The sequence below is a fragment of the Cyprinodon tularosa genome, unplaced genomic scaffold, assembly GCF_016077235.1.
Source record: "Cyprinodon tularosa strain WSP-4 unplaced genomic scaffold, ASM1607723v1 ctg678, whole genome shotgun sequence".
In the NCBI taxonomy this organism is placed as follows: Eukaryota; Metazoa; Chordata; class Actinopteri; order Cyprinodontiformes; family Cyprinodontidae; genus Cyprinodon; species Cyprinodon tularosa.
Genome location: NW_024039427.1, coordinates 402,299 through 427,307, shown reverse-complemented (window position 1 = coordinate 427,307; position 25,009 = coordinate 402,299). Strand labels below are relative to the sequence as shown.

The following is a 25,009-nucleotide window of genomic DNA, read 5'->3' as shown; positions in this document are numbered from 1 at the left end:
TTATAGCGGTCTTCCTCCATCCTCATCACCTCCGCCACCACCATTTCCTTTCTTTCCTTGTGTTGGGCCTTGGACCAGAAGCGTGGTGCTTCTCCCCATCCTAGGCCTGCTCTTCCTACCTGCACCCTGCCTACAATCTGCTTGTGCTGCAGCCGGCTTACCGCTTGGTCGACCTTGGTCTGGGCGTTCCACTTGCGGCCAGTCAGGACCCTGGCATTAGCATTCCTAACCAGCTCATCTGTGGACTCCCGTAGCTCGAGCACCAACCTGGTCTTTTCTTGCATGTAGCCCAGCTGTAGCGATCTTAGGGGTAGCTGGAGCATGTTCCTCCCAAATAGGCCGGCTTCAGAGAGGCACCGTGGCAGCCCCAACCACTTTCGGATAAATGAATTGGCTTTCCCATCCATCCTACTCACGGTTGATGAGGGGATCTCACTCATTTTCAGGGGCCACAGCAGTCTCTGGTAGAGTGTAAATTGGTAACACCAGACCTTGTATTTGCCCGGTAGTTGGCTTTAGTCAATTCTTGTCAAGCCATCAGAGAGCTGCTTCATAACGGTTTTTGCCCATTTGCTTGTCAGAAAGCTCGGCAGTGTACTGCCTCCCAAGGCTTTTGATGGGCTGCTCTGCAAGGAGTGGGATCTTCTCTCCCCCGACGACAAAGGTGGTGTTGTCGTTCTGGACACCTCTCCTGAGTGACAGGCTACGGGACTTCGAGGGCTTGATCTGAGGGCATGACATCAGCTCATCAATCCTCCTCAGCAGTCTTGCTGTACATGGTGCTGTCTGAAGGAGGGTGGTGACGTCGTCCATGTAGCTCCTTAGCGGGGGGAGCCTCTGGCCAGTTGGCAGTTTTATTCCTCCTGCCATCTGCCTTGCACCGATGAGGATTATTTCAAACGCTGCTACAAACAGTGTAGGTGAAATGGAACACCCCATCGCTATTCCGACTTCAAGCCGCTGCCATCCAGTAGTGAAGTCAAGGGCACAGAAGCACATTTGCAGGTTGTTAAAATAGCTTTTTACCATGCTTCTGATGCAAGCAGGCATGTGGAAGAACTCCATGGCGTAGATGATCAGCTGGTGTGGGACAGATCCATATGCATTGGCCAGGTCAAGCCAGACGACATGCAGGTCAGTCTTGTCGCGCTTAGCCCTCTGGATCTGGTCCCAGATCATTGTGGAGTGCTCCACACATCCTGGGAACCCTGGCACCCCTGCCTTCTGACAGTTGGTGTCGATGTATTTGTTCTGGAGCAGGTAGGTCGTCATCCTTCTGGCTAGCACCGAGAAAAAGATCTTTCCCTCTACGTTTAGAAGGGCGATGTTACGGAACTGCCCTATGTCTTTGGAGTTTGTTTCCTTGGGAATAAAAACCGCTACTGCTCTTTGCCACTCGGCTGGAATGAGTTGTTTTTTCCAGGCAGTTCTCATTAGGTACCATAGCAGCTCTAGTACCTTAGGGCAGTTCTTATAGAGCTTGTAGGGGACACCATTGGGGCCTGGTGCAGAAGAAGACCTTGCTTTCTCCACAACTTGCCTAACCTCACTGAGCTTGGGAGGCATGGTGTTAAACTCAACAGTTGGTTGTGCAGGCTGCGGTAAATATCCTGGTGTTCCTAAGGGGACATTCCTTTGTGGATCGCTGTACTGCTTTCTGACATGCTTTTCCAATTGCTCCCTGGTAGTTTCAAGCTTGCCAGTCTTCTTTTCCTCCAGCAGCTGTCTGGCATGCTTGAAGGGATCCTTGAAGGAGCTGGCTCTCTCTTTTTGCTTCCGCTTGCTGCATTTTCAGATGCGCTCAGCTCTGCGAAGCAAGGCTAGTCTTTTCCTGACCTCTTCCCATAGGGCTTTCAGTCCTTCTTTCTCCACAAGAGTGGCCTTTCTCCAGCTTTTCCCGGAGTTGGCGACGCCTTTGTACCAGCTGGAGGATTTCCTTCTCTCTCCTTCCCTTCTCTCTTTGGATGGACCTCTGTCTGGAAACGATCTCTCCAAACCTGTCCTTGCAGGTCTGGTATATGATGTCCCCAATCCGATTCAGCTTGGCCTCTGCCCCTCCTTGCAGGGACTCCTGTAGGGTCTTGATCAGGTATGTGTCCAGTGCACGCCATGCCTCTGCTTCACTAGACTTTTGCCACTTGATCTTGTTCTTTCTGGCAGGTTTCTTGGTCTCTGCGATTGGCTCTGTTCTGTCTGGTGTGGTGAGGACTTGGTCTTCGTGCTCACGTGGGGACTCGTTCTCCACCAGTGGGCCTTCTTCCCCTGTCATCCTCCTGCCTTCAGCAACATTGGGTCCATTGGCTCTGTGTTTTTTGCCCTGGCTTTTGGTCCCTCTTGTCTCACCTGCTGTTGCAATGCAAGGTTGCTGCTGGCCATTCTGTCCACACTTTGCTTTCCCCTGGTAGATCTGTACGCCCCTAAACGTGGTCACTTTCTCCCATCCACATGCACACTTTCGGAGGACCTTCTCCTCATTTCCTGGTGTTCTGGGTGTCTCGTTATCCTTTTCCATTGCCGTCGTTACCATGTAGTCCATGGGCCCAACAGGACGTTGGGCCCATCTTTCATCCCGCCTCTCGGAGGGCCCACGGGTTGTTGCTTCTTTTTGTTCTTCGTAATCAGAGTTGGGTGTCTCTCTGGTGAGAGACCGGTGGGTTGGGTTACTAGCCGCCCACTCCCTGTGCGGTCTTTCCCTGCCGTCATCCAGTCTTTCCTGGATGTCCTCCAGTCTTCCCTGGACTCCAACTGCCCTATTCACAGTAGCCACTGGGTTTCCCAGAACTTCAGGATAATACAGGAGGGTGTTAAATCCTGCTTGGCATTTCTGCCTGTCGCACCTCCTCCGGTGCCCATTGGTCAGCTGCAGGGTCATCAGCCAGGAACCACCATTCACCAACGTTTCGCCCCTTTAATCCTGGAACGTCTCCTGGTGGCGGGGCAGTGACAGGGACGTCTCCCTGTCACCCCCTGTGGCTGAAAGATGTTATTCCCTGCAACTGTTATCTGGGGGTTAGGTGTTATTCCCCCAGGTTCAGTTCTTAAAACTGATGAAACTGAGAGGCTCAGAAAACAGACTGAAGCAGAAAGGTGGCGAAGTTTCTACATAAAGATGTTTGATTCTTTTCTTATGTTAATAAAAGCTCTCTGTGTTCTTATAGGAGTGATATTTGCCAGTATCAGCGCTGGACTGGGAGAACTATCCTTCCTGAGTAACTCAGTGTCTCTTCGACAGGTAAAGCTACTTTTTTCCAAAAGTTACTCAGTCAATAATCTACTCAAGTTAGTGTTGAAGTACTCACTTTTGAAAATACGTAAGTATTTAAACGTACATGCATTTAAAAGTACTTAAGTAGATTAGATTGGATGAGCTTTATTGATCTCACAGCGGAGAAATTCACTCGTCACATATTGGCATAGAAGTTAAACAAGGTGCAAACAAGGAGGAAAAAGGTGCATTAAGAGTAAACAATATATATATACAGTATATCAAGATAAATAAATGATATTTTTATTCAAAAATACAAATTTAATCTTCTAATATCAGTACTTTTCTGTATAATTTTCAGAGTACTTTTAAAGAGCCTGCAACTTTCAGAAACTTCCTGATGTATTGATGCATAGAGCTGCTTACTATAGATACTACACCACCTGGAAAGAATTTCAGCATAAAAAGGACACAAAATATAAAGACAGCTGTTTGATTATTATTTCTTATCCAAAAATAAACCAAAAAGAAAACAAGAGGATCTTGATTCTTCTCATTTTTTCACTGTGGAATAGAGGTTTAAGGTTGAATCTACGACCACATAGAAACTATAACTCAGCTTTAAGACTCAGCCTACTGAGAAACTAACACCTTAATAAAATGATAAACTACTAATAATATCTGCCTTGAGTTTCTCACTTTGTGGAACGTTATTAAATCTCTAAAAAGTGGCGTCCAGATTCAGTCCTAAGAGCTGCTATCTGCCTTGATGGAATTACATTTAAAGAAAGAAAAACAGCAACGGCGGATTATAAAGCTAAGCTGAGCCAAAAGGAAGAAAGAACTAGAAACTTCCTCGACACGGAGTGGAGTAGTAAGTCATATACGTAACCCCCCCCCCCCCCCCCCCCCCCCCCCAAAAGAAAGCAGTCAAGTAAAGCTATTCAATAAGTACTGAAATACAGTAATCAAGTAAATTTACTTTCTTTTCCTGTAGCCTCCAGGTAGCTACAGGCTGCAGGAATACATGTGATTATGTTGCTAACGAATAACTGTTAACTAATGAAGCTAATGCTTCACATACTTTCAACATGATAAAAGAATACAGCAAATTCAGCAATAATTAAGACAAACTACAAAAATATAATCATTATCCGTTTAAGATGGAAAACTCTTCTTTATATGTGTTTAGAAGTGAGTACATAATCATGTTTTTAACATATTTTTGCTGTTAATAATCAAAAAATATCTAAATAGTTATTGGATTATGAAGTAAATGGTTGGTGCAGCTTTAGTAAAAAGTTATTTATGATTTTAATCTTAACAACAACGTTCTTATATTGCATCTTGCTACATCTGCAGTGAATAAATTACTAAACCAGGATGTTTTCATGTCTTCCTACATCCCTGAAGATAAATTTAGATAAGTTTAATTAACCAGTATTTAATGCTGTATTAACTGTTCTCTGCTGTGTGTAGGTTTGGTTACAATGTTAATTTTCAAGGATATTTTATATAAACTTTCATATATAAAGATTCCAACATGAAGAGGTTAAAAAAGAAAGATTCTTTATCTAAAGCAACTTCCTGATGCAGATCAACAGAGTTTTAAGCAACAGCGCCAACAGCATCTGCATTAAAATGTCCTCAATTAGTGAGATAATATATATCTTTAGTGGATTTATTATATAATTTTATTCCCTAATACAAGATTGATTTTTTTAACCTGGATATTAAAGCTGCCAGGACTATAAAATAAAGCTTTTTTTTTTACAATATTTGGCTAAATATTTTTATTACATTTTTAGTGCTTATTTGTTGTTAAAGAACAAAGTACTGCAGCTGATTAAAAAATTAGAGAAGCAATTTCTGCAGCATTTTACTAAATTAAAACACTTAAATAATCAAAAAGTAACCATTGTTTAATTAAAAACACTCTCTAACACTAACTAGCTCAATTTAAAATGCTAAGATGATAAAAAGAAAAAATTGCTTGTGCAAAGTATATATTTTCTCTGGGCAAAATACGCAATTATTAAATAATTAACATTTTTATTGAAAATTTGGTGTCGTTTTCTCAGATGGCTAATGTCACTAATTAGCATCATTTCCAAACTTACTCTAATTAAAGGTGCAATGTTGACCTTGAATCTTTTGTACTACTGGGCATAAATTCAGGCATTAAGATGTTAAACTGCAGATAAGACACTTTATTTTAGAACATTTCTGAATAAATGGAGGGAGACTATCTTGGTGTTTAAATGACAAACTGTTCAATTGAGAGAGAAATCCAGAAGATCCTCTCATTTTGGCTTTGAAGATGATATTTGGCTTACAGGCAGAGCGCTTTGACTGAAAGATTAAAACCCAAAACACACCAAGCGGCCGCGGCTGCATCATGCTGTGGGATCATTTCCCTCTGCTCGAACAAGGAAGCAGGTCAGAGCTGATGAGGATGGGGAATGGAGCCTAGTGGTTCAACCTACAGCGAAACATAACAATAAGAAGAAGATGTTGGTTTCTGGGGGAGATGGGTAATCCCACCCATTCATGAAGAAGAGTTTTTAAGTTGCCATAGAAAATCAGAGGATGTTGGCATGTTGAAGCAAAATTAAAAGCCATTGACTTACCCCCAGATTCCACATCTGGTATTCATCTTTTAAAAGTGTCGTCAAGCTTCATGTCATGGTCAGTACGCATTAGCAGCATCAGTTAAAGCTGCCCCCCTCAGGCACATCGCTTCTCCTGAGGGGGGCAGCAATGCGCCCGGAGGCGCCCGGCCTGCATAAAAAGATGTCTTTGATCGCGGTATTAACCTAGCTGCTGTTTACCACCCTCCCCCCCAAAAAAAGGATAATCATGAAGAAAAAAGAGAGAAAGTCAGAATGTTTCTGGTGGCAGCAGATTGAGCGTCATGTCTGCTAGGAAGTGTGTTGGTGGTGGGCGTGAACGCAGGGAGGATCCATCACTCACCTTCTGGCTCACCCTATGATGGGGATGAAGTCTGGAGGAGAACTGACGCTTTCCTCCTGTGAACCCCCTTTATACCAAAACGCTGCCAATACGCCATTATACAGTAGCTGGAAGTTAGAAACACGTTCAGCGCTCGTCTGGAACACGTCAGATACGATGATATGCATTGGAGATTTCCATTTTTAAGGGATATGCAAGTGATCAAAAACAGTTCCTGGCCCTATAAAGGTTTAAAAGGTTCAAGGGGTGTGAATACTTCTGGAACTCTGTATCATATCACCTTTACAGAGTTCTGTGTTTGATTTGGGTTCAGTTTGACCGCTCTGCTTCCTCTCTTTAGGAATGTTTTGGAAGGCTGGGGCTCTGGGACTGGTGCTGCTGGTGTTGCTGGTTCCCTCCTTTACTCCGGCCTCATCCAGGCAGGTGTCTCACCCCAGATCACTCTCCTCATCATGCTGGTTGTCCCGCTTGTCATGTTTGCTAGGTAAGTGATGAGTAAAAAATGTGTTACCTCCATAGCAGCTCTTCCTTCACTCTGTGACCTTTGAATCATTTCTATTTAGTGGAATCTGCTGCCATGAGCAGGTGATTTTTAACCGTCATTTCTCTAAAGTTCTTTCCTGTATAAGTAGTGCACACACTGACATAGAAAAGATTATTTATTTGCTAAATGTAGTGCAGCCCTACATCTGAGTAATAATCCATAATTAGAGAGAACACATCCTTATAGATTAAAGACGTCGACATCAGTGGATGTTTTACTGCTCTTTCCGTCTGCTATTCGTTATGATTTGTTAGTTAAAGGAAAAGTCCGGTCAGCAAGAAATAATCAATGGATCATTATTTATACCTAAAACAAATACGCTTGCGGTGATTTATTAATTTAGCGTTAATAAGTTAAAAAAAAAAATATTAATTTTCATGGCGATCACTGAGTCTGGGAGCGGCCATTTTTGCCCAAATATAGTAGCCCCTCCCTCCTGCCATCTTCCAGCAGTGACGTCACGGTGCGCTAAGCCTAGCGCCATTCTCCCCGCTTTCCAAGCTAAATCAATGGGAACTACTAGACACATCTGCAATCAACAACAATTATTGAAGATTTCCAGAGGACTTCACCATTGAAATTCACCAGAGCTATAGTGAAACTGACAATGCCCACGTGCATGGCAGCTGGATGCTGGAATACATCGGGGAAAAGTGAAAAAAAAAAGAGTTATTCCACCTTTCTGATTCCTGATCCTCCACGGACGGGTTGGTCGTTGGATCGCCAACTTGAAGAGGGAGGATTTGCCATCGAACTTCTGGCCAGAGAAAAAACCCGTAATATGTAGCCAACATTTGGAAGAAGAATGTTTTCAAGATGACTTGGATAATAGCGCGTTGTGACAAACACCAGATACAGCACTGGGACTTGATCAACAGCCGATACCGCACCGTGACGTCACTAACCAGTAGGTGGCAGTAGTGTTCTTTGACAAACATGGATGCCTCCAGTAAAGCACATTCACATGAAAATTACCCTGAATTAAAAACACTTATTTATTGAACAGGATGGAATAATTTCATTCTTAAAGTACTTTAAAAAGTTTTAATTCTGAATATGAGCGGACTTTTCCACATATAGAGATACATTAAAAGGATTTAGATCAAAGCAAACAAACTTCAGTCTAACTGATAAACTGAAAAAGCTTCAGATGTTTTATGAAAAACACAGGAAATAGTTCTGTTCCTAGCAGAACAGGTAGACCCATCCTTAAAACCTGCAGCAGTGAAAGGAGCTTCTATCAGGGGTGGATATGAAAGGACTCAACACCTCTTCAAACATTTTGAAAAGGTCCCACCATCAATGTTTCTTCTCTGGCTCCATCACCAGCTACTTCTACCTCCTGACTCCGGTACCTTCTCTGCCTCAGTGGAGGAGGTCAGAGACGGAGCACCCAGCTGAGGATTCCCCGGAGCAAGAGCGACTGATAAAGGAATCCGAGGATGAGGAACGGGAGACATCAGCCTCTGGTGGATGTCCCAAACTCACAGCGGCCTGCGTTGCACCAAAAGGCCGGATTTCTAGAAATGTTGGGCGATGTTGTAACTCTGTCGCTTCATCTCTTATCAGTTTTAGCTCATTATTTAGGGTCATGTTCTAAAGCACTGGCACGTTTTCTGTTGGTGTTATTTCCCAATATGTGAGTGTTTCTATTTATGGAGGGATCACTGTAGATTTTCAGTTTGATTAGATGATAGGATTACCGGCAGCTAATCGCTAAAACTCACGCTTCATGTCGTGTGGCGTTTCGTATTAATCTGTCTCTAATTTCTTAGAGAAATGATGATGAAAATCTGCAGGTTTTTTTTGAATCACTATTAAATATTAAGTTTATATCTGGATACTAATTTGAGTCGTTTGCAGAATATTACTAGTAAGTGTGACAGATTGATGGTTCATCTATCCAGGTGTGCTAGAGAGGAGATACATCTAAAAGTTACAGGATGGTAGCTCCTAAGGACTGGACTTGAGCAGCCCTGATCTAGAGGATGCATGTAAAAGTTAATCATATTTTCTTAGAATTAAGAAAATTTGTATAAATCAACATGGTGGATAGAAACAAAAAGGATGCCAAGAATAACATAATTCCCTTTCTGGATTGTGTGGAGGCATCACTGGAACACAAACTATTATCAGATCTCTGAGTTACCGGGCTGACGATATTCCCTCAGTTAGAGACTCTTTACTATATATATATATATATATATATATATATATATATATATATATATATATATATATATATATATATATGTATATATATATATACAATGGGGCAAAAAAGTATTTAGTCAGCCACCAATAGTGCAAGTTCTCCCACTTAAAAAGATGAGAGAGGCCGGTAATGTTCATCATAGATATACCTCAACTATGAGAGACAAAATGAGAAAAAAAAATCCAGAAAATCACATTGTCTGATTTTTAAAGAATTTATTTGCAAAATATGGTGGAAAATAAGTATTTGGTCAATAACAAAAGTTCATCTCAATACTTTGTTATATACCCTTTGTTGGCAATGACAGAGATCAAACGTTTTCTGTCAGTCTTCACAAGGTTTTCACACACTGTTGCTGGTATTTTGGCCCATTCCTCCATGCAGATCTCCTCTAGAGCAGTGATGTTCTGGGGCTGTCACTGGGCAACACGGACTTTCAACTCCCTCCAAAGATTTTCTATGGGGTTGAGATCTGGAGACTGGCTAGGCCACTCCAGGACCTTGAAATGCTTCTTACGAAGCCACTCCTTCGTTACCCGGGCGGTGTGTTTGGGATCATTGTCATGCTGAAAGACCCAGCCACGTTTCATCTTCAATGCCCTTGCTGATGGAAGGAGGTTTTCACTCAAAATGTGACGATACATGGCCCCATTCATTCTTTCCTTCACACGGATCAGTCGTCCTGGTCCCTTAGCAGAAAAACAGCCCCAAAGCATGATGTTTCCACCCCCATGCTTCACTGTAGGTATGGTGTTCGTTGGATGCAACTCAGCATTCTCTCTCCTCCAAACACGACGAGTAGAGTTTTTACCAAAAAGTTCTATTTTGGTTTCATCTGACAACAGACAACATATATATATATATATAATATGTATATGTGTGTATATGTGTATATATATATATATATATATATATATATATATATATATATATATATATATATATATATATATATATATATATATATATATATATATATATATATATATATATATATATATATATATATATATATATATATATAAATATATATATATATATATATATGTACATATATACACACACACGTATGTATATATATGTATATATATGTATATATATATATATATAATGTGTGTGTGTATATATGTATATATTGCAGATTTCTGGCCGATCATCAATCTCTAAATAGGTGGACATAGAATTGTTATAAGGTCACAAATCACCTTCAGTATTTCAATGTTTACCTGTTAATCAATAAAAATATACTTAGATAACTGCTCTCAAATATGAATCAAATTGTAAAGAATTAACAGTGGGTGATTTTCAATCCAGTTCACTTCATTTCTATAGCGCCAATTGACAACAGATGTCATCTCAAGACCCTTCACAGACAGTAATGTTAGATTGGTTAAAAGTTGCATGAAGGAAAAAGAGAGGGTAAAAAATATTAGATTTGCGTCGCTTCAGGATGCTGTGTGAACGTAGCCTAAGTATTGGCTCATATAGGCATGATGTACCGCTTTCCCACTGGCTGAAAACCAGTTTAAACTGAGAAACAATAGGATTTTAGTGGCAGTGGGAACAGCTCACTGACACGTGTCTACCCAGGTCAAACAACTCGGCTTTTGTTGGAACAAAAGAGCCGGGTTGACTCGCTAATTTATGTGATACCATTGAACTCAACATACGGATGTCAACACACCGGCCCTTTCCCTTCTGATCTAACAAGCAGAAACAACTCTGTTTGCATTCGATAAACATGGAGCAGCTCTGATGAGAGGGATTTGGACAGATGATAGAACGAAACAATACTGACTACACACTGACTACACCCTGGCTTCCTCCATTGTTTACTTTCCTGATTTCTGTCCCACTGGTGACATCACCAACGAAAACCCAGCGTGATGGTGTCACCAGATATGCAGCTTTTTGATTTTTTAAACAACACTAATGGCTCGGTTTTCTGACAGCAGGCTGACAGTAAAGGGGGAATGAGAGAGGGGGAGACATGCGGCAAAGGACCACAGACTGGTTAATACCCGTTTACCCCTTTAGTTTTGAACAAAAAAAACCCCGTAAAACTACCTCAACAGGTGTGTATCCCTTTAGTCATGCACAGAAAAACTATTCAGTTACTTAGTTTTTGGTGTTTTTTGAAGCATAGGGTGACCTGACCGTAAATTTTTCTCTTTTGTACATGAATAGAGGGATACACGCCCGTTGAGATAGTTTAGGGGGTTTGTACAAAACTAAAGGGCTAAATGGGATAAACTAAAGGGCTAAATGGGATAAACTAAAGGGCTAAATGGGATAAACTAAAGGGCTAAACAGGACTAGCATACGCTTATGCAAATCTAACGTCTTGCGGAGGCATATTGACTATTGTTATGTTACTCTGATGGGGTATGCCCATCTGATAGAACAACGGTATAATTTGCATGTTTTCTAAGCCATAACAAGGCCTTGTTGGTCCACTATATAAAGCCTGGAACTCAATGCTATTTCTGACATTTTGAATTGAAAAAGCTTCCTGGATGGGAAGAGAAACGCCTTGAAACTTGGAAACAATGTCCAGTGGATTGTTATTTTATTATAATTTTTTTTTATCACTGTCTTTTTATTGAATTTTCCTTTTATACATACAGTTTGTAAATAAAAAAATATATTATTATCCAACAAAGATATAGAAACAAATACAGTAAAAACAATCCCTACAAAAAAAAAGAAAAAAAGAAAAATCCCATTCAGCCCACCCAGGTCACTACCAAGAGGTCAGCGCACTACTTTCCAATCCCTGACTGAGACAGAACACATTTTATTGAATCTTTTTTTTTTTATCATCCGGAGCATTATTGTAAGTTTTGGAATGAGTCAAGAAAGGGCCCCCATATCTCCTCAAATTTACCAGTTGAATGTTGGATAGAACATTTAATTTTTTCCAGTTTCAGACATGACATGATGTCACATAACCACTGTTTGTGAGTTGGAGGAGCCGCACCCTTCCACCTGGTCAGAACTGTGCGCCTCGCTAACAGTGAACAGAATGCCAGTACCTGCCGTTTAGAGGTTGGTAAAGGCGACCCCTCACCACTAAAACCAAACGGAGCCAGAAGAGCGCCAGGTGTTATCAGCACTCCCGCCAACCCGGACATTGTATGAAAAACATCTGTCCAGAAATGACCAAGAGGGGGCAGGACCAGTACATATGGACCAGTGTGGCTACAGCAGTTTTGCATTTATCGCAGTAAGGGGTGACTCCTGGATAGAAACACGATAGTTTATATTTGGAGAGGTGGGCTCTATGTACTATTTTAAACTGAACGAGGCAATGGTGTGCGCACACAGAGATGACGTAGTCACCAGTTTAAGTATAGAGTCCCATGTCTGATCCGGTATGGTCGTATTCAAGTCCTCTTCCCATGAGGCTTTAAGTTTAAGTGTGGAGGTCTCTTTCATTGTGAACATTTTGTTATAAAGCCATGAAACCAGCCCTTTATGAGTTGGGTTCAATGATAGGATGGTTTCCAACAGTGTATGCTCTGGCAGAGAGATTGAGCCTGACAAATGAGACTGAATAAAGTTTCTGGTTTGTAAATATCTAAAAAAAAAATGGGTTGTAGGTAAACCATATGTAGCGGACGGGATTTTACCGCCGCCTTGTAGGGGGATTAACTAACCCTAACCGTGGGGAGTACCGAACGGGACAGGATCTAGGTCCCCCACGCCCAATACCTAAAGGCCTCAATACTCCCGTTGTGGCAGCACATTTTGTCTTGGTAGCACACCTAGGCTTGGTAGAGTGGGCTTCAGTAAAGTACAGTAGCTGCCTGAAGGTGTATGTGGTGAGGTATGGTCCAGCACGTCCGTCACCACCCCACTACTATCCTAAGCCGGCTTCCCAAGTGAGGCGCCCCTACCCCCAGATTAGAGTAACCTGACTACAATTCAATTAAAGTCGGTAAAGAGAACACTACTAGCAGCTAGAGCTCACTTAAGTTGTACAATAACTAATTATATGACACATATATAGCACAAACAGTTAATAATACGAGGAAACTGGTTATAATAATCAAACTGTAATAAAGGAAAAAAATCAAAACGCTCTCGCACAGGTATAAGAATTCACCTCAGGCGATATGAATCAACTTATAACACAAAGAACCATCAAACCTTTTCTCAAACAGACATAAACATCTGCCCTGGCAGCTGGCAGTGGGCTGAGCAGCACACAGTAACGTGTAAGTGTGTGTACATGCAGCTGTGTGTGTGTGTGTGTGTGGCAGAGGCTTGCTCAGCGGCTCAACAGTCTCTCCCAATACCACAGCAGGAGTGTGTGTGTGTGTCGCACGGGTCAATGCAAATTCAACAGTTCAGTTCAGTCCAGCTGACCCGGCAAATGTTATGGACAGTGCTTTGAGCGTGTGGAGGTTGAGTGTATGTGTATGAATAGTTACCAACCCACGACCAAATTCCGTCACGGTGCTGGGCTGGATGGCAGGGCAAAAAAAACTCACAGACGTCCACTCCTGGCAAAATAGCTGCAAACTACACTCCAGAACGTACGGGAGGGGCGGCTAGGCTAGCATTTATAGCCTTACCTCCTTCTTGATATTGTCGGATAGTCCCTTGGGATATCGCTGATTTCTATTCCCATCCAGTAGAACAGCATAAAACAGTTTACCCCACCGGACCATTAGCCGTTACTCCGCACAGTAATAAAGTAAACGCCCGGTGAACCAATCGATATTAAACTTCACAACTATACTCCAGCCTACCGACTCGAAACACAACGGAGTTAGCTCATTAGCTCGTTCAATCAGCGATATTGGCTCCAAACTTTTCTCCTGCCGGTTAACTTCTTCTTCTTCTTCTTCTCGTGTTTTATGGCGGTTGGCAACAAACTGTTAGTAGCATTACCGCCACTTACTGGTATGGAGTGTGGTTCGTGATGGTTTAAATATTTATCCTGATATATTCTACCCTAACTTCTTCTAAACATACATTCACACATTCACACTTAAAAATATAAACAAATTTGTGCACAGCTTTGTATATCATTCCTTCACTCACAAACACACTTACTATAATTAAATTCTATGGAATAATTTCGTTTTCTTTAGAAAACGAATAATTATTTGTATGTGTTTACTCCCTAAATTTTTCCTCAGTATATCTAATAAATTAACCTTCTCCTTAATGTCTTCAAACTCTCTTCTCATATATCTTCTCTCTCTTTCATATTTATGACAGTCTAATATAACATGTTCTATGGTTTCATATTTATCACAGAAATCACATTTGCCCGTTTTATGTTTTTGTATTTTAAAAAGTGTATAATTAAGTCCTGTATGACCAAATCTTAACCTTGTTATCACTCTTTCCTCCTTTCTATTTCTTCTTCCATTTCTTCTTTCTCCTACCATCTTCTGAATTTTATAAAACCATCTTCCTGTTTTATCTTCATCCCACCTTTTTTGCCAAATTTCCATAAGTTTCTCTTTAATAATACTCTTTCCTTCTGATTTACTTATTTTAACTATAAAACTAATAGAATGTTTAATTGCCCTTTTTGCCATTTTATCTGCCCACTCGTTTCCTTCTACCCCAATATGTGCTGGAACCCACACAAATGTAACTATCAGCCCCATGTTTCGTATTCTGAACAGTGTATGATTTATTTCTAATAAAATGTCCATCCTACTATCTGTTTGGTTATTTTTTAAACTTAACAATGCGGAGCTTGAATCTGAACAAATGACTGATTTTAACGGTTTTATATCTTCTACCCATTGTAATGCTAATAATATTGCCAACATTTCTCCTGTGTATACTGATAATCCATCTGTAATCCGTTTTCCTATTTTTATATTGAATTCTGGTACTACAAATGCTATTCCTAATTTCTCAGTCATTTTTGATGCATCGGTATAAATTTGAATATATTGATAATAACTGTCTAAATATAACTGTACTAAATTGATATCTACCGTGTACGATTTATCTTGTTTCTTTTCCATTAGTGACATATCTACTGTTGCTTCTGGTAGAATCCAGGGAGGTATAATTGATATTGGTGTTGTTTGACTCATTTCTAAACTATTCATTTTAAATTTTTTAATTTTATTTTCAATTGTCCATCCAAAACTCCTCATTTCTTTCTTTTCTTTTTCCCAGCATGGATTTAAAATGTCCAAAGTTGGGTGATCCCCTTTATTTCCTTGTAAATTTAACCAGTAATTGATTTCTAATTTTGTTCTTCTTAAATCTAATGGCATTTCTCCCATTTCTATTTCTAATGCTGCTGTTGGTGTGGTTTTAAATGCTCCAGTACATAATCTTAGTGCCTGATGTTGGATAATGTCTAATTTGGTTAGATGTGTTTTAGCTGCTGAACCGTAAACTAAACAACCAAAGTCTATGTTGGATCTTATCATACTTGTGTAAATCTGTTTTAGTGATTTCCTATCTGCTCCCCAGTCACTGCCAGCCAAACATCTCAAAATATTCAAGATTTTCTTACATTTATCAACAACTTTTTGTATATGTATATGCCATTTTAATTTTTCATCAAACCATAATCCTAAAAATTTTATACACTTTACCTGCTCTAACTCTTGTTTATATAATTTTAATTTTATTTCCTTGTTTATTTTTTTCTGAGTAAATAACATTACTTTCGTTTTATCAACTGAGAATTTAAATCCCCATTGCAACGCCCATTTCTCTATTTCAATAATAACCTTTTGTAATTTTTTAACAATAAAATCAACATTTTTCCCTCGTTTCCAAACAGCTCCATCATCTGCAAATAGTGAACACCCCATGTCTTTTTCAATATCTTTAAATACATCGTTTATCATAATTGAGAACAAAAGTGGACTTATAATACTCCCCTGTGGAGTTCCATTTTCTACTTTATATTTTCCTGAGGTAGTTTCTCCTATTCTAACTTGTATTTTCCTACCTGTTAAAAAGTCTTTAATCCATTTAAATATTCTCCCTTTAATACCAATCTTGTATAATTTAATTAATAATCCATCCACCCACATCATGTCATATGCCTTTTCTATATCAAAGAATATAGCCACTACACTTTCTTTATTTACTTGTGCTCTTCTAATTTCGTGCTCTAAACAGAGCGTTGGATCGTTAGTGCTCCTCCCTTTTCGAAAACCACTTTGATATTTTGATATATATCCTTTACTATTTAGATAATATACTAGTCTATTATTAATCATTTTTTCCATTATTTTACATAAATTAGATGTTAAGGCTATTGGTCTGTAGTTTTCTGGGTTTGAATGATCTTTCCCTGGTTTGGCTATTGGTATAATAATTGATTCCTTCCAGCTCAACGGTAATTTTCCCTCCTCCCAAATTTTATTATATAGGTGTAATATTATATCTTTAGATTTTTCACTAAGTTGCCCTATCATTCTATACCAGATTTGGTCTTTACCTGGTGCTGTGTTTTTTGTCTTTTTAAGTGCATTGTTCAATTCCGTTTTTGTAAACTCAACATTTAACAAATTATTTGTTTCTTCACCGCTCTGTATAAAATCTTTATATTTAATTTTTGTATTTTCTCTACCTTTTCTTCCATTTTCACTAATATTATTTGAACTATGAATTTTACTGAATGTTCTTGCCAATATTTCAACTTTATCTTCATCTCTTATTACGTTTGTATCATCTATTTTTAGAACAGGATAGTCAAACTCTCTTTTAATACCATTCATTATTTTGATTACTTTCCAAATTTTCTCTATTTTTGTTTCTTTCCCTATCGTATTACAGAATTTTTTCCAATATTCTCTTTTTGCATTCTTTATAGTTCTCCTTACTATTGCTTGTTTTCTTTTATAATCAATTAAATTTTTATAAATTGGATTATGTTTGAGTGTCTTAAATGCTTTATTTCTTAACTTTATTGCTTCTTTACACTCATTTGTCCACCATGGAACCATTTTCTTATCGTTCTTACTCCCTGATTTCTTTATAGAATTATCTGCTGCTTCCATTATTATTTTACCAATTATTAAATTTAAATCATTTATATCCATACTCATGTCTACTTTTTCTAAGTTTATTTGACTCAAATATCTAAATTTAGTCCAGTCAGCCTTATTAAAATTATACTTTTTCCCAATTTTAATATTCCTATTATTTAAATTTAGCCCTACTCTTACTATTATGGGGTAATGATCGCTACCTATTGTAGATTTTTTATCAATAAACCAATCACAAATACCAGCTAAAACATTTGAGACAATTGTTAAATCAATAACTGATTCCATCCCTGTTCTTATATTGATTCTTGTTCCCTTTCCATCATTAATACATACTAGATTTTTCATTTCCATTATTTCTTCTATAACTTGTCCGTTTTTATCATTACATTTACCCCACACTGTACTATTTGCATTAAAATCTCCACACCAAATTACCTTCCCTTCCAAATATTCAGTTAACTCCTCCATTATTTCAATCGATAATGTTTTACATGGATTATAAAAATTTATTATTTTTAATTTACCTTCTTTTTCCCATATCTCAATTACTACATATTCTAGTTCTTTCCCTTTCCCCAATATCTGATATTGTATTCCTTTTTTGATAAATATTGCACATCCTCCTCCACTTCCCTCTGCTCGATCTCTTCTTACACTATCATATCCTTTAATCACAAAATCTAATGATGTTTTTAACCATGTTTCCTGAACACAAATAATTTCCGGTTTTTCTTCCAGCTCATCAATATAACCTTTAAGTTCCTGTCCATTAGCGATTAAACTTCTAGCGTTCCATTGTAGTCCGGTTAACTTTTTATCCATCTCTATCTTTTATGTCTGTTTCCCTCCTTTTTTTACACACCGCTCGTTCCCCTCCCCCACGTACACGAGACCCCTCGTCCTTAAAGGGACAGGCGCTAATTTTGCACCCGCTACACATATCTTTTGCTAAGTTCCTCAAAGGATTCCAATTTTTTCCCAATGAAACAGTCCTTAAAGTAAGTCCCCTCTGCTGCCACTCTAGAAACACCCCATCCTGAACAGATGGTTTAAAAAATGGTTACTTAAGAAGGAGAAATGGTGGAGTTTAAAGTATTTCCTAAACTGGCCCCATATTTTCAGCGAGTGTTTCACTACTGGGTTTAAAGTAGGGTTAGATGTGGAGAGTGAGAGTGGGGAACACAGAACGGCCGGGATGGACAAATTGTTACCACTGCGTAGCTCCATAGCCACCCAGTCAGGACAGCCCCCTCGATTATGATAGAAATACCAAAACACTAGGCATCTACGATTGGCAGCCCAGTGATAGAACGGAAAATTGGGGAAGGCAAACCGTCCTTGCTGTGTTGGTTTTTGGAGTTGTAATTTATTAAGCCTTGGGCATTTACCCTGCCAGATAAAAGATGAAAAAGTTGAGTCTAGCTCATTAAAAAAAGTATTAGGAATACAAATAGGTAATGCCTGAAAAAGGTATAGAAATTTGGGCAGTATATTCATTTTAATTGAGTTGATACGTCCCACAAGGGACATGGAAAGGGGTGTCCACTTTGTGAGGGATTCCTTTACTTGGTTCAACAGCTTAATCACATTCTCATTAAGCAAATTTTTATGCTTTTTTTTCACTGTGATACCAAGGTATATATTTTTTTGTCTTTCAATACTAAATGGCAGGTTCAGTGAATTGTTTTTGAACTTTTTTGGAATAACTATGAAATGGATCACAGTGAATCTTCACCAGCATATGATGTAACTGCTTTAAAAGCTAAAATCAAGATTTAAAAAATAAATGAAATGTTAGTCATAGTTTTTGGCTCTGCTGATAGATTTTTGTACACTTGGTGCGCAGCAAATATCTTAGTAGTTTACGTTTGCTTTGTTTGTTACTGAATAACTACACAGGCCGTATTCTCTTCCCATTGAATGTAGCAGAGGACAGGAGCACGGGGCCCCTTACCCTGAAGGAGAAGGGCCGCGTCATCAAGGTTAGCAGCTTTCTCTCATGATTGATCCATCCTCACCCTCAGCTTTCACTGACTCTGCTCATCATTCCTGTGAGCAGGGCTTATGGCCGTTCGTCCTTCCACTGGGTCTGGTCTACTTTGCTGAGTACTTCATCAACCAAGGCTTGGTAAGCTCTTCGGCGCCCTCTAGCCTCACACCTGATTAACTGCACTCTGTCATTATGTGTAAAATGATTTTCAGATTTAGCCATCATGGAGAACTGGGGATTTATTTAAAGAAAAAGTTACTACAAACATTAATGATTATTAGAGAATGAAATAAAATATATTTTATGCTATTTCACAGATGGAGCTCCTGTTTTTTCACAACTTTTTCCTTTCACATGCAGAGCAGTATCGCTGGTTAGTGAGTTTCTTCAATTTTTAAAAATGTTTCATTTTAGGTCTGCTTTTACACTGCAAAAAAAATATCTAAAAATAAGTAAAAATCTCTTTATAAAGTGTATTTGCCCTTGATTCAAGCAGGTAACTAAGAGATTTTTTCTTTCTCATTTTTAATGTAAATCTATGGAGCCCCAGAACTGACATGGGAGAAAAAAAGAGATACAGCATGGGCACGAAATTCTAAATTGTTCCCATAAAATTACTAATTTGTTCTCAAGACTCATTTGTGGCAACAAAATATATAGAAGTAGTGCACAAAACACTATAACATAATCTTCGTACACCTTCACAAAGGAACTAATCGTGATATAATATAATTTTAGGAGCCAGGTTGCTTCACAGGCAGACGTACAACTTGGATGCTAGGATATATTTTATTGTTGACCAACTGCAAGGTTGTGGAAAGGACCACAGTTATCAGTGGATGTATGCTTAGTGAGTACAGCATGGTAGACGTGGCGTCTAGCTTATCCAAAACCTATGCGTAACTTATTAAGAACGTATGCATAACTTCTCTCCGACGCATATCAGCGTATCCGACGTGTTCCAGAGGAGCGCTGAACGTGTTTCTAACTTCCAGCTACTGTATAATAGCGTATTGGCAGCGTTTTGGTATAAAGGGGGTTCACAGGAGGAACGCCTGTCAAAGAGGACGTTAGGATCCTCCTCTCTCTGCTGGACCTTAATTGTTCTCAAGTTCTTTTAAAATTCTATACAAATAATTCTCACTAATGAGATTTCCTTGTAACATCAAACTTCTCAGAATGTCTTTGTAAGACTACAAAGTTGATTGTTCCAACAAATTAGACAGGGGATCAGGCTGTCTCTGTCCATCATGTTTAGTTCCTTTGAGAAGGTGTTCTGTGTGTAGAAAGATTAAGTTTTAGTATTGTGTGCCCTATTTATATATATTTTCTGGTCTTTTATTTCTTTCTGAGTTTTTATGGCACTAGTAGCCCAGAGACATTCAAGAAAGGACGACAGGCCAGATTCGAACCCAGGTCACCCGCGTTGAAGACTAAGGCCTGCATACATCGGTCGTCTACACTAACCACTGCGCCACCAAATAATACCGAACAAATATTTTGTGTGCACGCTGTATCTCTTTTTCCTCCCATGTCAGTTCTGGGGCTCCGTATAAATCATTTTATCGTTGGTAAACTGTATTACTCACCTGCTCAAAACAAGGGATAAGAATATTCTTATATATAAGAATAAAATAATATTTCATTCTTGCAGTATCTTCAGCTTGAAGGTTCTCCTTGTTCATTATATCTCCGTGCTCCCAGGTACCAGACCCTGTATCAGGTCGGTGTGCTGGTGTCCCGATCCTCTCTGTGCTGCTTTAAGTTCAGGAGAGTGTGGATTTTCTCTTTGCTGCAGGTAAGAAATTGACCATTACTGAAAAGGTTCATGTAGTAACTTCTACATAAAAAGATAAAAAATTATAAATCCTAATAAACAACAAGGTGCAGGATCATTGTCAACAATGGGTGAAGGTGCTGCAAAATGACAGCAGGCAGAACAGAGTCCTCCTGCTCAGATCTGTGGCTTTTCTTTATTAGTTAAAGAAATGTTATTGACTACACTGCGAAAAAAATTAAGAAGTAAGTAAAAAAAAAAATCTTAAACTAAGTGTGTTTACCCTTAATTTGAGGAGGTAAATAAGATGATTTGCCAATGGAATAAGTATTTTTACTTTCAAAATAAGATAATTAGATAAAATGTACTTGAAAAGAGACGATGCAATTGTTTTTCTTCAATTCAAGAAGAAAAGTACCTATTTAGATTTCTATTAAACTGCAATGGAAACAAAAGATGCACAACAGAGAGCATAGCTGCAGTCAGAGGATTTGTGTTTCTGGTTTCATAGCAGTAAATTAGACGCACAAGCATCATTTCATGGGCATTATGAAGCATCAGTTAAAGCTTCTCTCCTGAACCACAGCGATGCGCCCGGTCTGCAGAAAAAGATGTTACTGATCCTGGTATTAACCTCGCTGCTGTTTACCGCCCACCAAAATAAAATAATAAATAAGAAGGAAAAACAAAAAAAAGTGTGTTGGTGGTGGGCGTGAACGCAGGGAGGATCCATCGTCCTCACCTTCTGGCTCACCCTATGATGGGGATGAAGTCTGCAGCAGAACTGACGGTTTCCTCCTGTGAACCCCCTTTATACCAAAACGCTGCCAATACGCCATTATACAGTAGCTGGAAGTTAGAAACACGTTCAGCGCTCGTCTGGAACACGACAGATACGATGATATGCGTTGGATATTTCCATTTATAAGGGATATGCATGTGATCAAAAACAGTTTCTGGCCCTATAAGGGTTAAAAAGGTTCAAAGGGGTGTGAATACTTCTGGAACTCTGTGTATTATAAGTTACGCAGAAGTTATGCTCAAGTTACTCAGAGGTTTAGGATCAGCTAGACGCCACGACTGATGAGGAACTGACACTGAACGGATGTCGACCATCAGATAGCTGACCTGGAACTGATGGACCACGGATGGCAGACGCTGGCATACGAAGTACTCGTCGTATGTCGACCTGTGCCAGCGTGTTTCCGTGTGCTTCAGCATCCTCATAAATTATCCAACATGTATTCCAGCGTTTTTGCCAGATTTTTCGTACATCAGCCATACGCTGGTCTAAATCGTCAAGGTGTGACAGCGGCTTTAATAAGATGTGATTATAAGGCGCCAACACTAATTCCTTCAGCCAGGTTATAACTGATTTTATGATCCCCGTTGAGTAGGGGTGTGCAAAATAATCGTCATGACGATGCATCGCGATTCTATATTTTGTGATCTACTGCATCGATTCTTGACGCCAAGTATCAATTCTTAATTTAAAAAAAAGAACAAATAAAATCCATGAATGGTTGGCGCACATCAGCCAAACCAAGTGGAATACAACTTCCAGTCCAGCAGATGTCGCTGCGGATGTGTTGACGCCCGCTGCTTTGTGTCACAAGGCAGCGGGATACTGAGACGAGTCATACGAAATAAAACATGGAGGACACTGAGAAAATTCGCCCTGCGGCTCCATCACATTTCAAGTCAGATGCTTGGATGCATTTTGGCTTTAAAAACAAAGAAGGTAAAAACTAAATTGATATGATGCACGTCATTTGCAAAAGGGGAAATATACATTTGAATGTTTTCGTTTCATTGGTTTAAAGGACCACTGAGGCCATGTAAACGGCACTGATTATCCTTATTTTGTTATTTTAAGTTTGATGAATCCTAAGATCTTTTTGTCAGTGTGTCCACGCCAGTAATAATAATATTTCTGTCCAGTATTTGTTTTCATGGCAACACCTCCAAAAGTCATTTCAATAAATACAGCTATGTTTGAATTCAGTTGCTTTCAGTTATGTATCAATTGAAGACTCTATCCAGATCACACCCAGTGAGCCACTGGTAAGGGCTGTATCTAACAGTGTTCAGTGAAAATATCGCAATTCATCGCAATATTTCAAGTATCATGATGCATCGTGATTCAAATCGAATCGTGACTTCTTTGCCAATACCCACCCCTACCGTTGAGTGACAGCTGTCATCGCAGCTGCCTGAATGGCATTACGTGCACAGCAGTGGAGCTGTCGGACTCTGCTACCTTTTTTGTTTTGTTTTATTCTTGGTTGGCTAATGGTAGGGCTAGTAAAATTCTTGATGGGCTATAGACTATCCCATCGCCACCCTGGCACCGCCTATGCACCAGATGGACTTGTGAAAATCTTCCAATTCTTTAAGAGAGCCAGAGGTGGCTGAAGCCAAGAAGAAACTTCATGGTAGGAATTGTCACTCTCTGCCTGTGGACAGCTTTATTCACAAAGGGAGTGGGGGCCTTGTGGGCAGAATCCACAGGTTCTGAGTTCGAGCCCCACTCCCACAGACTGCCACTCTCTGAGCAAAGACCCTTAACCCCACACAGCTCCCTGGGCGCCGTAAAATGGCAGCCCACTGCTCCTCAAGGGGATGGGTTAAATGCAGAGAGTTAATTTAGTTTGCTCTGTACTTTTGACAGTGTTATGCCAATGAAATAAAAAAAAATAAAAAAGCAACTCGTGGTTTATGGGAGGAAGGGTAGTGGAGAGCTGACCAGACCAGAAAGGATCAGTCCATAGACTGAAAATAAAGACTAAAAGCAGCAATCTGCAAAGACAGCTGAAAAAGTTAGACCTTTTTGAAACAGGCTTCATTTGAGTGAAGAAAAATGGAGGACTATGTCTTCAATTCAGTTCAGTTTATTTCTATTGCACCAATTCACAACACATGTCATCCCAACACACTTTACAGTTCACCAGATCATCCAGTTAAATTGATTGGTGTGACGGGGGCATTAGTGAGCATCAGTGAAGCAGGTCAGGGTGCCCAAAACCAGCGTTCTGAGTTTGATCTCAGTTTTTTTACAACGATAATATTTAAAAGATTCGTTCCTCTGCTCTTCTCCTGTCACAGATGCTGAACTTGGTCATTCTCCTGTTTGCGGTGCGCTTCCAGTTCCTGCCCAGCGCCTGGATCGTCTTCGCTCTGATCCTGTATGAGGGTCTGCTTGGCGGAGCGGCTTATGTGAACACCTTCCACTTCATCAGCAAGGAGGTAACGTCTTCGCTCTGTCAGATCCTTCCTTTCAGAGAATAGAAGATGGAAGTGGAGGTAAAACATCTGGCAAAATCTGGGTCTGATGCACAGATGTGGACAAATTACTTCATACTTTTGATAAAGATGGGAAAGAAAATTACAGTGAATAATTATTTCAGAGCTATAATCTAATTAAAAAAAACATTTTTGAGCTGAGGAATATTTCATGCTAAGAAATCATTTTCCGGGCCTGCAGGGGGCGCAGTGGTTAACGCGCACGGCCCACGTATGGAAGCCTTAGTCCTCAACGCGGCCGACTCGGGTTTGAATCTGGCCTGTGGTCCTTTGCTGCATGTCTCTGCCCCCCCCTCTCATTCCCCCTTTCCTGTCAGCCTAATTTAGAAAAAACAAGCCACTAGTGCTGTAAAAAACTTACAAAAAATAAAAAAAACACTCAAAAAAAAAAAGGAAGAAAACCACCACTGGAGCAAAAAGTGTGATCTGTGGCTCTCCATAGAAACCGTTAGCAAGAATCTACAGACCAACCAATTATTAAGGAAGGGTGCCTAGATGAAATATATTTTGACCTATAATCAGAAATAGAAACATACAGTTACCTAAAGTCCTCTCTGTCTCTAAATGGAGCGGTTCAGGTCCCAGCCTGGTAGGCTGAGCTGGACAGAAGAAAGAATCAGATAGACCCAGGACTGGTTCATCTGGATCTAATCAATCAAATAGTAAAAATCCTCATTAAAATAGTGCGACCCACAGCAATATCCACCTGTTATCAGCTGTGCTCTTCCTTTTAGATTTCTGTTTGAATGAGGAATTAAGAGCTCCTGCCTTTTATTCTTGTTTTATCCAAATGTGTGTATTTTGATAAAACAAATACACACATTTGGATTAAAGGATTGCATTTTAATATGTAATCCTATTAAAACGTTCCTTTTTTTAAGAATATTTGTTTGTAAAATATTTTTCTCTTTTAAATCAGGATTTCCACGGCTCATTAAAAATCCTTAAAAGTCATTAAATAATTATTTTTCTAATTAAGGCATTAATTGGCATTAAAATTCATTAAAT

At 39.5% G+C, this 25,009-nt stretch overlaps 1 protein-coding gene across 1 annotated transcript in view; it reads left to right on the top strand.

The window, feature by feature from the left end:
* Window positions 1-25,009, top strand: part of LOC119771530 (battenin-like) — a gene marked incomplete at its 5' end in the record, with an annotated part of 30,695 nt that overhangs the window by 3,203 nt on the left and 2,483 nt on the right. The window contains 9 exons of the mRNA XM_038267569.1: window positions 3,159-3,232; window positions 4,685-4,689; window positions 6,492-6,662; window positions 8,052-8,191; window positions 18,858-18,913; window positions 18,991-19,059; window positions 19,239-19,294; window positions 20,626-20,719; window positions 23,804-23,944. Coding sequence (XP_038123497.1) covers window positions 3,159-3,232; window positions 4,685-4,689; window positions 6,492-6,662; window positions 8,052-8,191; window positions 18,858-18,913; window positions 18,991-19,059; window positions 19,239-19,294; window positions 20,626-20,719; window positions 23,804-23,944 — 806 coding nt within the window. The remainder of the gene's footprint in view (window positions 1-3,158; window positions 3,233-4,684; window positions 4,690-6,491; window positions 6,663-8,051; window positions 8,192-18,857; window positions 18,914-18,990; window positions 19,060-19,238; window positions 19,295-20,625; window positions 20,720-23,803; window positions 23,945-25,009) is intronic.